At 42.2% G+C, this 15301-nt stretch overlaps 1 protein-coding gene across 1 annotated transcript; it reads left to right on the forward strand.

Moving 5' to 3' along the window:
* Positions 1 to 6: 6 nt before the first annotated feature.
* On the forward strand, positions 7 to 10778 carry LOC103765586 (torsin-1A-interacting protein 1; the record flags this gene model as incomplete). The annotated part of the gene is made up of 5 exons (XM_029962270.1): positions 7 to 88; positions 3665 to 3775; positions 4839 to 4898; positions 7140 to 7199; positions 8261 to 10778. Coding segments are annotated over 5 exons (1113 nt in total), but the record flags the coding sequence as incomplete, so codon positions are not given.
* Positions 10779 to 15301: the final 4523 nt, after the last annotated feature.

A 15301-nucleotide genomic window follows, 5' to 3' on the forward strand; every position in this document is an offset into this window, starting at 1 on the left:
CACCTGTTTCTCGTTTCAGGGGACGAGCTCCACTTTGGGACCCCAGACTCCCTGACGCGACCCCCTATAAAAGCCTATAGATCGCCAGGTAGGCTTTAACTCCCAGAGGGTACTGTCCGCTCCGCTGGCAGAGGGGCTGCGATGCCCAAAACTCGAGGAAATGGAGATTATCGGGTTTTAGTTTTTACCGTGGCTCTGGCGCACACTTGAGGAAATCCCGCTGCGGCTTCTGTGCCGTACGCAAGGGATGGAAGGAGAAACCCTCCTCGAAAGGATCGGTGGCTGCAGAGCACGCCGAAGCCCTGAGGTGGCTGTTTCTCCTATTGCATCGCTTGGAACAGTGTTTTATCACAGCGCTGCAGTGGGGAATAACTGATTTTACTAACGGTGCTTGGTTTTGAAAGGCCGGATTTAAATAAGGTATCCTGAGCTGCAGAAATAGATCCCCCAAAGGCTGGGCTCTGTAGAGGGAGCAGCAGTGCTTGTGAGGAAGTGCATAATTGGGGCTTGGCTGTCCTTCCTTTGAAGCACCAAGCGTGGTCTGGTACTTGCTCCTGGACTGGGCTGCACAAGCTGTTGTGTTGGCGCTGTGTGGCACCTTCTTGGTGCTTTAGTTGTCGAGATCTGTATCCTTCTCAAACTGGAGAGAGTTGCTAACTGTGCAGTGCAGTCATGTGGCTTTAGCCTGTCATTCGATCAGAAATCTATGAGTAAATTGTACTTCCCTTTTACTCTGTTTTAGGACGTGTATGTTATCAGTGTGTGGCAATGCTCAGGGATGAGTTGGGCTAGTCTGGGCCTGTTCTGCATTCCCAGCCGAGTTCTTGTCCCCTTGCTCTTGCTACAGTTCCAGTGCACGGCCTTGATTATGTGGCACTGCCCTTAAAAAGGGCTGCCAATATCCTTCAGAAGTAGGATTTCCAGGAGGCATGGAAAAAAATCTTATCTTGAGGGAGAAAAAGCAAGGTTAGAAGTATTTCTTTGGAAAAGTACAAAGGTTTATCTGTGAAATAAAGCTGTGGCAAGCTGTTGCTCCCACATGGTGGCTGACAGGGTACTAAGAGGCTTAGTGTTTTAAAGGTGGCTGGGCTGCTTTAGGGGAGGTGCAGCTGAGTGTTGATTTTTTTTTAACTAGACTTCTCTAAAAATGAGTCTGGGGGGAGATGTCTTACCCCCACCTCCCCGAGCTCTTAGCAGCTGTATTGGATTATAGTCACAACAGGTGTAAAAATATGATAAGAGACCCTGTTTGTTTAGAACCAGAGAATTTTTCCCCCCTCAGAGTCCTCCCACCTGTTGTAGTATTATGTTTTGGGGATAGTCTGTGAGGCAGAGGGACAAGCAGGGTGGGTTTTTATAGGAGCATAATAGTCCTGTTTTCCTGAGAACAGAATAGAAGCAAAACCACAACTTGAGAAACTGGTTTCTGGCTTCTGCGTAGAGGTTTTAAATATAGATCAGGCAACTTGCTTGTAGAGCTGAAAAGCTTTAAGAGCCTACAAGCCCTGCCTTGGATCAAGCAGCTTCTAGATCAGTGAGCTGAAGAGACATGCTTGCAATTGGTCTGTAAGTTTTCTTAAAATATGGAAATAGGGCATATGAGTTAAAGGCAGGCTCTGGGTGTTTTTGGCACTGGGGTTTGTGCTCTCTGTCACTGCTGTGGAACATGGCAGCAAGCGCATCTCAGGCTCACTTCTGTTGAAAAAGATTGTGAGCCTGCAGGGATAGAGAGGCACTAAACTTAAAAGAGCAGTTTCCACTATGTTAAAATAGTGGCTTTATATTTTGGTTTATAAACCTGTAGTTTGTGAACTCGCAGATTTCTAAACCCTTTGATGAGCCTGGGCTATGAAATGGAGAGAGTAAGAAGATCACTCTCTCCTGGCAGGTGGCTGGCTAGCAGATTTATAGTGGGTTGAAAAAACCCTCACTAACTGCGTGGGAGGCAGGAATGAGCCTCTGGGTTGGAGGCTTAGGCATTGTAGGGAAAGAACAGGCATGTCTGGAGTGGAAATACATATATTTCTAGGAAAGCTAAACTTCATAAAGGGGAGTTCACTTGCTGTTGGTGATACCCACTGGTACAGAAGGTGCTGGTTCACAAGCTGCCTTCATGAGAGAAATGAACTTGTATGTATACAAACCTTTGTACAACAACTTCTAAGAACTCTTTGAGACAGAGAGTGCTGCTGGATGCAAAGAAGAGGAGAGGAATTAAAAAGTAGGGACTGCACTGAGTAGCCCTCTTTAGACTCACAGATCTGTCTGGTCTTCTGGTCACCACTACTAGTGAGATTTTCTTGCAAAGCCCTGGTACATAGTGAAATATTATGGGTATGTTGTTTGGCATTTCTGAAAATCACGTAATTTAGCGAGTCTCTTCATCTTAGCTTTGTGGGAAATCAATCACTCACCAGCTTTTTAGGATGGATCTGAAAATATGGCGTCCCCTTCACTGTGTGCAGATACTTTACTATTGCACCTCTAACTTAGTTTAAAACATACAGTTTTCACCCATTTTTGTGGTTTGGATGGGTTTGGTGTTTGGTTTTTTTTTTTCTCCTTTGTGTGTTTTACCTACACTGGCTTGCTAAAGCTGCCAGAACACGTTAGGAAAAAGTCTGTTTTCTCTCTTGAAGTAAAATTACTAAACACTAGGTGGCAAGCTGTGCGTTGCCCTTGGCGTGTGGCAAAAGAGCTGCAGAAACACATTAAACCCTGGGACAACCCTGGACTTTTTAAAGAATTAAAGGGCCAAGCGTGAATGTTAGAAAATGTTTATCAGTTGTATTTTTCTCTTTGCTGTTTTCTCTGCTGATGCCCTTCAGCTTGATCATTGTACCGTGGTCTCTGTTCCACGACTGTACTGCAGCTTTTATTCTGTATGTGGACTTTTTTTTTCAACCCCTTGAATTTTGGAAACCATGTGGTTGCACCTTATCCTTTCAAATCTCTTTTCCTGGTGTTCTGCTTTTGACTGGCTTCCCAGCCCTGACCTTTGCTCTGTGACTCCTGCCATCTTTTAGGGATGTACTTTCTAGTTAGTTGCATTAACTAAGTTGGGTTTCACAGCTGAACGACTCTGTAATTTGGCAGACAACCTAAAGGTGTTGGTTTAGGTTGTTCCTAGGTTGAATTAGGAGCAGGGGTGCCCTAGGTTGCCCTTATGGTTATTGAAAGAGGATGGCTTGGATTACATAAAAAGGGGAATTATGTTCTATATTTGCTTCTCTTTCTTTTCCTCTTTGCCTAATGCTATGTAAGACAGCACAGTTGTTGTTTGTAAGTTGTGAGCCCAAAGATGTGGGGAAAACTCTCTATATTTCCATGGTGTGTATTTATTAGTTTACACTGAATCCCTCTAGTGTAGAGCATTTTATGGCTCTTAGCACTCGTGTTTTTAAGCCAAGGATTCCTAAAAATAAAAATTAAAAAAAAAAAGGTGTGGCGATGTTAGACAGCTATATTTGTAGTGAACTCAAATTTACTATAAGCTTTTCAAGTGTTAGTTGCTTTTGGTTACATTGTAAGAAAGTAACTCTTGGGAGGTCCCAACTTGGAAAATTACTGATTTAGATCACGGATGTTCTGAAACTATGTCTTAGTCCTTTGGATTTATGATGTTACCAATCCTCTTTTTGTTCTTTTTTTTGTTTCCTGACAGGTGGTTTTGCAGTTTACCCTGAAGAGACTCCAGTAAAGGAAAAAGCAAAGGTTTATGACAGTAATGAAATCAAGAAACCGGCAGGGCGACCAAACGTTTATACATCAAAAGGTAACACGTTTTCCCGGTACCTTTTCCAAGAGGTAACAAGTGATTGCTTCTGTTAGAAGAGGGGGGGTTGTCGAGCTGCAATCTGAATGGATTAGAAAGATTTTTCAAAAAAAGAAATTTTCAGTGTGTGCTCCTACCCGAGTCAAAGTAAAATTGATTGTGGTATGGTGATCATCTGCTTGGGTGTAAAACCTTAATGTTCGAGAAAATGCAGATTTTAACTTTGATAAATACACAGCTGTCTGGTTTTTGAAAAACAAAAATATGAGTGATGTCATACCTTCTTCAAAAACTGTTCTGAGAGTGGATCTTTAATTGCCTCAGGTGAAGAAACCCAAAACTTCTTTTTTCAAAAAGATGACTTACCTTTGACTTAAGCAGGGGAAAGCTGACTAACCAAGGGATTTCCAAGTGAGGGAGCACTTTGCTCATTGCTCAGAGATTCTTCTCGGTGTTTTACAGAAGCACTGGGGGTATACAAGGAGGAAAAAAAAATGGGATAATTTTTAGCCAAGCAGAAGGTTACTACAGGTGGTTTGAATGCATCCAAATGGATACACTAGGTAAGGGAGGTTTTTAGGAGTTAGCTCAGGCAGCCAAGGACACATTTGCCAGGGTCCCCACAGGTTTGATCACAGTGCTGTTAAGGTAATAGCTTTACTCTGTTTCTTTTTTCTCCCTTCTTTTGAACAGTTTTGGTTTCAGAAGCGACAAATATCATACCCTGCATTAGCAGTCAGTTAATGCTGCTGATTTGCCATCCTTTGCACTATACTATTAGTGCATCAATACTTTAGGAAGGGTGATTTTGTGTCATATTGGGAAAAGCAGGGTGAAGGCCAAATTAAGCCCTTGCTCAGCTTTCTCTGGCTACAGAGGAGATGAAAAGGGGTCCAAGAGGCTGTCATATGGTGCAGGCTTGGTTTGGCAGCAGAGCACATACTCCTGCCATAATAAGCTTTGTGGATTTCATAGAAAGAGCTAAAAGACTGTATGGCTGGTCTGCCTGATTCTGGCCTCTGATGTGGTAACTTAAGTTCATCCATTTGTGCTTTGCTTTCAGAAATAAAGGCTGACTTCCCTGAGAAAAATCAAGAGCACTTCTCAACTTTTACATCACAGAGTAAGTAAAAAAAAGAAGGGGATACTTAGTCTTTCCCTGTAATTAAGGGGAAAGTATAGAATTATTTTCCTTTCCTCTGCTTCTGGTTTTTCTTGTGCCCTGGGACACTGTCTGGGAAGAGGGAAAGGGACCTAGGAGGCAGATTCAAATGGAAGCTGGAGAAGGCAGCACACTCCAGAGTCAGAGCCCTTCTATGAGGTTATTCAACTTGCTGACCACAGAAAATGCCCCATTCTTTTTTTTTGTTTTTCTTTTTTGGCTGGGTTAGGAAATGGAGTTGACTCATGGAACTGTAAGTGCAGAGCACGGACTTGTGGCTTTGTGGGGTTGAGCTGAGAAAGGGAACAAAACCTTTGTCTTTTGGTGGCAGTGAATGTTAGTCTGTACTCAACACCTTACCTTTTATCCTTTCTCTGAGAAAGAGTGGCTGAATTAGTTGTCATATACTCCTGGAAAGGAGCAGCAATTTTCTTTGCTGGCAAAATCCAGTCTGGTCATCTAATGACCAACTCCTTGTGCAGACTTCTGGTTGGTTTTGTGGGTTTATTGTTTCTGGTTTTGTTTTTGTTTTGTTGTGTTTTGTTTGGTTTTTTTTTGTCCTATTGGAGAAGTACTTGAAAGAAGAAGAAGAAAAATGTAAATAATGTTCTAAATTCCTAGTAATGTCCTGGTGCTTGTTTCTGTCTTCGACAGGTATAGATAAACAAAGTCTTGTAAATCAGAATTCAGTCTGGAGAACCTGGGAGGGTAGTTCAGGTGTTTATTTCTTTTTGGTTTTGTTTTTTTTTTTTGTTTTTAAAAACTGTGGTGCCTTCTGGAAGAGCAGCTCATCTTGTGGTAGCTGCAGATCTGTGAATGCCTTTGAAGAATGAATTGAGGCAAGGAGTTCTTGCTAGTCTGGTACTTTTTCTTTCCTGTGCCAGAGGTAATAGGTACTGCAGGAGGGACTAGTTGTTTGTTGGATGAAGAACTTGGGAAGATCACTTGAAACTCTGAAAGCTCTAAGGTTTCTGCAGAATTTACACTTTTTGAGTTAGGCAATGCAAATGATTTGCTTGGCCTCTGTGCAAATTGTGTTGTAAATAAGGCAAGATTCTTAGGCAGGGTGGGATTTGGTTTTAGACTGTTTGTTGAATTACTTTTTCCTTTAGGGTATGAGTTACAGATGTCTCCTAAATATGAAACCTAGTCTCTGCAAACAGGGCTTCACTGTGAGGTGTTACAGAATGGAGGTGATTTTGATCTGTTAACTATTAGAAGACTGAGATAAGCTTAGCCAGTGAGAAGCTCCATGGCTGTGTCCTTTTGGGGCAGGGGGTTGAAATTACAGAATAGTGTAGTTCATTAAGCCAGTTAAGCTCCAGCTTAAACCAGAGCTGCTTTTAGCACCTTCTACGATTACATTCATACAGAAACAAGGTTACAGAATTTATTTCAGTGTCTTTAAATAACTGCTCTGGGGTGTGTTTGTTCAATTTATTCTCAATAGTGCTATTGAAAGTGTCCTGATTTGGTTATATATTATTAAAGAGCCCTCAGCTTTGAACCAGTTGCTGTTGTTCACAAGGAGACAGAAATTCTCATGTCTTTTTAATTAACTGACTAAATGCAGAAAACATGCTGACCAATAATTGCACTGTGTATATTCATACCAGTCTCTTGGGAAAGTTGTTCATAACACTTCTATGGATAATGCCTCTTGTACACTGCTGTCTGAGCCCATTTAAATAAATAAACCAAAAGTATATTTTGAAGTTGAAAGCTTCCATTTTGCTTTAAAAGCACAACTCATCCCGAGAAACTGACTGCTGATGAAGGAGGCCTCCATGGAGAGGGAAAATAAGACTGTGTATTTAACAGATTGCTTTGTTTTTGCTGCCTATATCTTACATTATGTTGGTTTTCTAGTATGTCCATTAATTGAGTTTCCATTTTCACGTCCCTCAAATTCTTAAGCAAAATTGTGAAACTTGGCTGGGACATGGGACCCTTGTGCAGAAAAAGACAGGATGTTAAATCTCTGCCACTTTGTCACCTTGTACTTGAAATCTGCTTTTATTTGTGTAATTTTTCAAGAGTTAAAGTCTTTGGGGATGATTTGTGGGAGTTTGAGGGCTTGAGGTTTTTATGCAAGATTGTCAGGATGGCTTGAGAACTGGCATTTGGTAAATAGATGGAGAGTTGGTTATAACTGTTGTTTTTGGTTTTTTTTCTCATGTTCCTTTCTTAATCTCTTAACAGGCAGAAGTAAATCTCAGTATCAGTCCAGTGTGAGGAAGCAGTCACAGCCTTTGGCTAAAAGTAAGACTTCTGCTTTCACTTCTGTTTCATGCTTGTGTTACATTTAACCATTTTCATGCCTTTCCAATTACCACAGTTCCTGGTAACTGGTGTTCAACTGAGGGTCCTTGCCAGAACAGATGACTTGCTTGGTAGGGCATGTCTTATCAGCACAAAGGAAGGAAGAGTGTTGTGTAATAAGTAACATTTTCACCTGAATTTAAGGTCTTCCCTCTGTAATGTTTACAAGATAAACACCAAGGCAGGCCTAGTGGTGGTGTTATTTAACCATTGCTGCGTTGCTGTCCTGATAAAAGTTAGGGTATGAAAAGGTAGCATAGGGCATACAGTTCTTCCTGTTTCCAGGAAGATTGGTGTGTTTTGTCACCAATTTTACTGGGAACAGAATCAAGCTTGTAGTACATGAAACAGTTATTAATTTAACTGTTTAAATAAGAACCCAAATCTAAATAGTTTCCTGTGCACTGTTTGCTGTGTGTACTCTTTGTACAGAAGCTCACTGATCCAAAGGCCACAAACGTTTTCTGATAGTGCTGACCACCGGTGTTTGAGCTGCAAATATTGCTGCAGGAACTATTTTTATCCTTATGGGACTAAGGAAAGAGAAATAACACAGAAACGTTCTGGTGCAGCCAGGTTTTGTATAGGGCATTTTCTGCAGGAAAAATCGTGAGCTTTTTCGGGACCAGTTTTAAGCTCTCAGTTTGGATTTGATTGAATAGAACAAAGTATTGATAAGCTTTAGGAAATAATCCTTTTTCAGAAGAATGTCCAATTTCTTAGTCAATCCAGAAATGTGTAAAAATGTTCTTTTTATTAATGCTGTTTCTTCACTAAGTTGCTGAAGAAGTTCAAATTTGTGTTTTGTGGGTTTGTTTGCCTTTCTTTTTAAGCTAGAACATCTCTGTGCTCTTCAACTACTGTACTGGTAGCTTGAGAACGGGATGATTTCACTGAATTCTACTGTTTCCTCTTATTTTCCTCTCACTTGTTGACTTCTGATGCCTTTTAAAACACTGTTTAAACATTGTTTTCTTCTTGTTTGCTCCCTTTTTCTGTAGATGATGGTGAATCTCAGAGTGGGTTTCACAAGGGCCAGACTTTTTTACTGGTTCTGTTAATTAGCATCCCGTTGCTTTATGTCTTCTGGAGCGGAATTCCAAGTCTTCTGTATGGGACTTCAAGTAGAGATGCTGAAATTCTGCAAACGTTTCGGGCCCGGATGAAGGAACTGAAAAATACTTACCAAAGTCAGGACCCCAATCTGTGGAGAAGAGCCCGGGTGTTCCTGGAGAAACGTCTTAACACTTCCCATCTGCACCTGGAGCCGGCTATCCTGCTGCTCACAGCCGGCCGGGAAGCTGAGAAGGCACTGAGGTGCCTGAGTAATGAGATTGCTGATGCTTTTGCCTTCTCCCAGAACGCTACTACCATCCAGATCGATGGGGTGGACAAGGCCCTGTTGGACAGTGACTATGTCAAGCTGGAGGTGGATAAAGAGCTCAGCTCTGGGTTCAGTAAAGGCAAGAAGGTGGCAGTGGTGCATCGATTCGAGTCACTGCCTGCAGGCTCCACCCTAATCTTTTACAAGTACTGTGACCATGAAAACGCGGCGTTTAAGGACGTGGCCCTTCTGCTGACGGTTCTCCTGGACGAGCAGTCTCTGGGAAAGAGCCTCACCTTTCAAGAAGTGGAGGAGAAAGTCCGGGATTTCCTCCAGGCCAAGTTCATCGGCTCAGATGTTCCTAGTTCTTACAATGGCATGGACACAGATAAGCTGAGTGGACTGTGGAGCCGGATATCTCATCTTGTGCTGCCTGTTTGGCCAGAAAAGGGCCTCTCTCTGGAGGGATGCACGTAAGAGTTACTGGAGAGGACTCAGGAAAGGAGGAAGACACAAAATGTACGTTGCAGTGGCTGAGCAGGGAAGAACTTGCTGCTGCTGAGCTCAGACAGCAGTGTAAAAGTCCTTTCTGTGCAGAGACATTCCACCAGCTGGTGGGGTTGTTTTCTGCTAAAGTAACTGGGACTTCTCTAAGTAAACTACAGAGTGTAAGCAATGAACTTGCTGGTTGTTGGTAAGTTGTGTTCAGTGACGTGTCCAGCCTTGCTGTCCTGGAGCTGGGCGTAACTGTCCATCAGTGCAGAATCACTCATCTGCCTGTGGAGCTGACTTGATGCACTGTTGGCTTTGCTCTGAGGATCCTTTTCTGGTGGTGCATAAAGCTGGTGTTTCATTTGACCAGGTAACAGAATGCAAAAATATCACCTTCATCTGCCAGAGATGCTGAAAATGATGATAAAGCGATGTGAGCGTAAGCACAAGCTTTTTCTTGATCCATCTGATCACAACATAGATGTCAGCTGTTTCAGGCCACTTCTGGAAGTGGCAAAATTGCTTGAAAAATCTGTGACTTGCAGAGAACCTTTCAGCAAGCATTTTTCCCTTAAACGAGCTTTCCCTAAACAGTTCTGGAGAGTGAGAAAAGCTGAGGTACAAAGGCTTGCTTAAGCTTAGTAGTACTGACATCAGTTAAATAATCCCTCAGCACCTCTTTGCCTGGCTCCTTCCAGGAATTCTCTACTCTGTCAAAGTTCTGCAAGTCTTAAAATTTGGAGGGAAACAATAAAATGTCAGCCCTGTGTGTGTACTATCTCCTTTCCAAACAAAATTTTAGGAAGACACAGATTATTTCTCGTTTTACTAAGATCGTTATTTTTGCATCCAGAGAATTTATTTATTTGTGGTACTTGGTATCCCAGAAAAATAACCATTCTTCTTGTATCTGTGTATAACCTGCAGCTTGCTGTATAACCTTCTAGCAGAGAACAGATTTGCAATGCCTGTTTTTAAAATGTTTTTTTAGTCTCTCATGTCAAGAATTCCTCACACCAGATTAAAAACAAGAACATGTACCTGTTTCTATTGTAAGTACTTTGTGTAAAAAAAAAAAGAGAATTGCAGCACTTCCATTTCATTGCTGTTACTTTATGCTCTCAGCTATTGGTCCATGTACATTTGGGTTTATTGAGTATGAAGGAGCATGTGAAGATCCTCTCAAATTAATAGGATGTTTTCTTGTAACAGCTGAGAGATTGGGCCCCTTGAGCTGCCTTGTTGCAAAAAATCCTTTCTAATCAGGAAAAAACTATTGAGGAGCTGGAGCTTCTGGCTTCTTTGTTCAAGGAAAGGTTGAAGATGTTAAGGGAATGGACCAAAATCACCTGAAGCATATCAAAGAACACAGTTTGAGAGACACAGAGCTGTGGTCACTTAAACTAGAGGTGGATTTGTTCTAACCACTGGGAGCCAGCAATGGATAGGGCTTCCTATTTCAGTGGGAGAAATAAAACCAGTAAAAAGACATGGAAGTGCTGTTGTTCTGGATGTTTAAGAATAGCTCAGGAAGGAAAAGATGGCATTTACATTTTGAACATTTCACTGGACAAATGTTTTTTTTAAAAAAAAAGCAACAACTGTGATTTATTTCCAAATGTGTCCTGATAGCATATTTGTTTGTATATTATGGAAGCTATTTTAGTAATGATTCAAAATAAATACACTGTTTTGTTTTATAAGCTGTTTTAGGATTTGTCTACTGAATTTTAAGTGGTCAGACTTTTTTTGAACATATTTAAGTTGTTCATTTTACCTTTGCTCAAATACAGGTGCCTAAAATACAACCTTTTGAAAAATTTAGAACTTTTAAGAAACTTTAGTGGAGTGGTACATACTGGGATGCAGATGTGTATATTCCATAATATCAGGCCTTCTCTCTGACAGGGAATGTTTCAGGAAATAGCTGTGCAATGTTTTTTACTTGGTGTTCTTGTACTAATTCCCCAGTTCTGATTTCAGCTGGAACTAATGATAAGATATGGTTCACTTGTTTCATTAGCCCAATACAAGAGTCAGCAGCTGACAAAAGGGATGACTTCATTCTTGTTCCACTCCTGGCTGCATGTTCTGTACCTTTGCTGTTGCAAACTAGTGCACTGTGAACTGACTGGAGGGGCAGTCTTACTGAAAAGTAACTTAGGAAAAAATTATCAGAACTGGCAACCACTAAAAAGATGAAGTTATGACATGAAGGCGGGAGATTCCATGCCTCCATTTCATACAAACCCTCCGTATTTAATCCAGGTTATATTCTGTTTCTAAAACTTCCCCCCTCTTATGGGTATTAAAGAGTTATGTTCCTGTTTCAAGAGAAAATAGGAAGGTGCCTGGAAACTAAAGACTTCATGTTCTACTTCATGTTGTGCCAGTCAAAGGAGAATCACTTGTTAACTGTAGGGAAAGTGAGGTGTATTTACAAATATATGGTGGGCTGCATAGTCTGGAAAAATAAATGAAAAGCAAGACCGTGTAGGCAGTGACCCCTTCTGTAGGGGGGGAAAGGCTCAGGATTAGAAGACTTTTGCAGGTCCTTTTGTAGCTGTTTGTGGCTTTGTCCTTAAAAGGCTCTCACTAAATATCCACAGGTGCTTAATGCCCATCTCATTAAGCAACTCCTACTCAGCCAGAGGTGAAGAGTAATGTCTGTCTGTGTTGCTCACAGGCAGCTGATTACTATCCTCCTTGTATAATTATTTCATTGCCTGCAGCAAACAGAGCCATTTGATGTTTTCCAAACTGTAAAATACTTTGGCTTCTTCGAGGGAAATCTCACTTGTGAAGTTGAAGTGTCCCTGACTGTAAGCAGATCAGGAAAATAAATAGTTTGTGACAGCAAAAATGCTTTGCTTATGCAGAGCAAAGACATCAGAGCTGGCCTTGGGACCAAGAAGGGGATGTTTCTTCTTCTGTGGCCTTCAGCATACAGACTTTGGGCAGAACACAATCCTTGGGAGGGCTGAACCAGCTCCATATCAAGCTGCAGACAAAATTTCCTGCACTCTGCAAATTGGACTGGAAAACAGTCAAGCTGCTCCTCGGGTTTCGAGCAGACAGACCTGCAGCTGGTGAGAGGTGAAAGATGGAGTGTGGCCCCTCTTCTGCTCTTCCTGCTGTCTCCTTTGGGCACCTGGAGGATGGGAATACCCTTACTGCCTTCAGCAGTGGATGTTGTGAAAGGGACCCAGAACAATACACTGCCCCTTCTGTTGGTACCTTGTCTCTCACACCCTGCTCTGAGTCATACTGTGCTGAGCAGAGTTTGGAGCATGCTAAGCAGGTTTGGTAAAAGGAATAAGTTTTTCCCCCCCCCATTTTTTCACAGCAACAAGAACATAATCTCTTTTTTTTGCAGATTAACAAAAAACTGTGGATTTCATATCCTTATTTTTTAAAAGTATATTTGTTTTGAACTAATAGTTCAGCCTCAAACTGAATGCAAAAGGCAAGGTGAGAGCTCCACGTTAAGGTAGGCATAAAAGTATTTGCTATACAGGACTCAGCTACATGAGCCATCTGCAGTGTGATTGCCAGCATGCTGTATTTAGGAAAAAGAATCTGGTTTTGGAGGGTGTAATATATGGACAACTTGCCAGATTCTGTACCAGGACCCTGTGGCATAGCTGGAAAGCTAAAAAGAATCTGAAGTAATGTCTTTATTTTATAAAGAGAACAATTTTTCTTGCGTTGTTTCTCTGCCAGATGAACTGCAAAACTGTAGGAGTACAGGGAGGGTGTCCTGTAGTCCTCACAGCTGTCCTGTGTCCTGTTTTATTGTCAGCTCCTGACAGTTGGATTTATAATTGAATGCCTGGAAAATCTCATTCCATGTCCAACAGGTGGACGCACCCTTCCCCAAATTCCTCCATGGCTCTTGGGAGCCACGTCAATCAAGGAAAGGGGGGAGGGAGTCTGGGGGGCTCGAGCTGATCCTTCGGCTGCAGTAGCCAGCTGCCCCTTTCTAATTTTAGAAGGGGTGTGCAAGAGGAGTGTGGAGTGGAAAACTTTCCAAACCTCTCTCTTAAAGCTGCAATAACTGAGTTAGTGAAAGATGAGAATGTGGCTCTTTACTTTTAACTTACTCTCTGTCTCCATCCACCACTTCCAGTGCTCGGGCAGTGCTGGCTGTGGTTACCTCCGTTGCTCTGCACTTTAGCAAGCTCATCAAGCTGGATGTGTTCAATTCCTCCTCTCAGCTGTGGCTGTTTGCAGGTAAATGGTTTCTTTATTTCTAATTGTAGAGAATTTCACAAGATGACTGCATTTTCTGTAAGAATGTCTTTTTCTCCTCCTGTGATGTTTGCCCCGTCAGAGCTTTCCACTCATTGCTAGGAAATCTTTGAAAAAGTAATCTAAATTCTTACAGTTAAGTTCCACTGGCAGATACAGAGAATAAACAGAAGCAAAACCAGTATACAAACATTGCCTTTTAATTTTATTTGACTGACTGAAACGAAATGATTTCCATGTTTGAGAAAATCCCAATGTAATGCCTTGCTTGCCTGAAGATGAGAAGGAGGAGCGTGAAACTAGACTAACTGCTTCCAAGCAGAAAAGAGAAACTGTGTTTAAAAGCATAATTAAAGAGGCAGTACATTACGAAAGTGCTGAATAATTTAAATAGGCTGCCAGTCCAGCAATATTAAGCAGTAAATTTAAGCAAACACTATGTGATGATGGGGAATGTAATAATTTAATTTGCTCTAGTCTGCAATCAGGGCTTCCATACATTGCAGTAATATTGTTTTCATTGACAGAAATTGTCATTATTATTACATACAGTCTCCTGCATTTGGGAGTTGTAGGTTTGCTCTTTGAGGACTCAGGAGGGAATTTGGCACTACCTACCATTTTTCCCATTGGGGCTGTGCTTGCCTTTCGGTCTTCACGAGTCTTTTTCCCATCATCTGACAAAACAAAATCATTTTCAAAGGTTTAACCACTGACATCTCGAGCTTACCTCTTGTTTCAAAGGAGGAGGTATGCTTATGCTTGAAAATGTACTCTGTAATTAGTTTGCGTATGTAAAAGAGCCAAATTAGGGTTAAATGAATATCCTGTAATTGTGACATGATTAAGTTCTTCTGCATTGCCTAAGCTTCATAGCTGTAATCTCCCAGTGTTTAAGGTATTTTCCTATGGTGTTCCCATACTGGAATAACTTCCATGCAAACTTGTTGACTCCTCACCAGAGGAGAGGCTATGTGAAAATAGTTTAATCCCTTTTAGTGAAAGGAAAAAAAAAAAGGGAAATAAAAGGCTCCAGTAGTTTTGGTGATCCTTTGGAGGCTGGGGCAGTTAACTCTCCTCCCCCGTGCTCCCCCAAGAAATTTGGCACCAAACAATCACGCTAATGACTGAAAACCAGACTGGGGAAGTTGTAGACAGGCCCTGAAGGGAAGATTCCCAAAATAACTGTAGGAAGAAAATCTGTTTTTCCTATTCTAATAACTTTCCTTCTTCGGTGGAAATAATTTTGTTATAGCTGGATAACTTCTTAGACCTATTTTTGAAACGTGGGTGGTTTTAATGCATCTTTGGGGTGGAATCTATGCAATAGAAGTCAGTATACTAATTTTTTCTGGGTTTATAATGACTATTAAAAGTGAAATTAAGCCAGTGGTAGTCATCTCTGTGAAGTTTTGCAAATGTTTATTTAAACTTAAAGTTGGCAACTGGCAGGCTGTAATCAGAGCCGCTTTCATTTAGAAAAAAAAAATTGAATTATTTTTCTAAAGATGACTTAGCTATGAACACAAATGACTTAAAAGCGGTGCCCTAGTTTCGGCTGGAGCCGCTTCAGGAATGCCAACATCAGCGCTGGGTTTAATTAACATTGCCAAGTCCTGGGCTTGCATCAACACCCAGGGCTCCGCAAATAAAATGCGAGGGGAGACTGCGCCGGCAGGTCCAACCTGCACAGCTGCGAGGGCAAAACAAAAGCTTACAGGGAGGCATCGGTGAGCGCGGCTCTGAGGGAGGGCAGGGTCCGCGCCGCACCCAACATGGCGGCCGGCGCCGAGGGGGGGAACCGAAGGGACGGCGCCATGTTGGGGAGGTCGGCGGCGGGCCGGTTCTCGCGAGATTTGCCGGTGCGGCGCCGCCGCCGCCGCTCCGTGGTCAGTTGCGGGCCGGTAATGGCGGCGTGAGCGGCCGCTGAGGGGCCGCGCTTCCGGGCCCTGGCCCGCTCCCCCCGCGGGATGTG

The sequence above is a fragment of the Manacus vitellinus genome, unplaced genomic scaffold (assembly GCF_001715985.3).
Source record: "Manacus vitellinus isolate BGI_N305 unplaced genomic scaffold, ASM171598v3 scaffold_44_pilon, whole genome shotgun sequence".
NCBI lineage: Eukaryota > Metazoa > Chordata > Aves > Passeriformes > Pipridae > Manacus > Manacus vitellinus.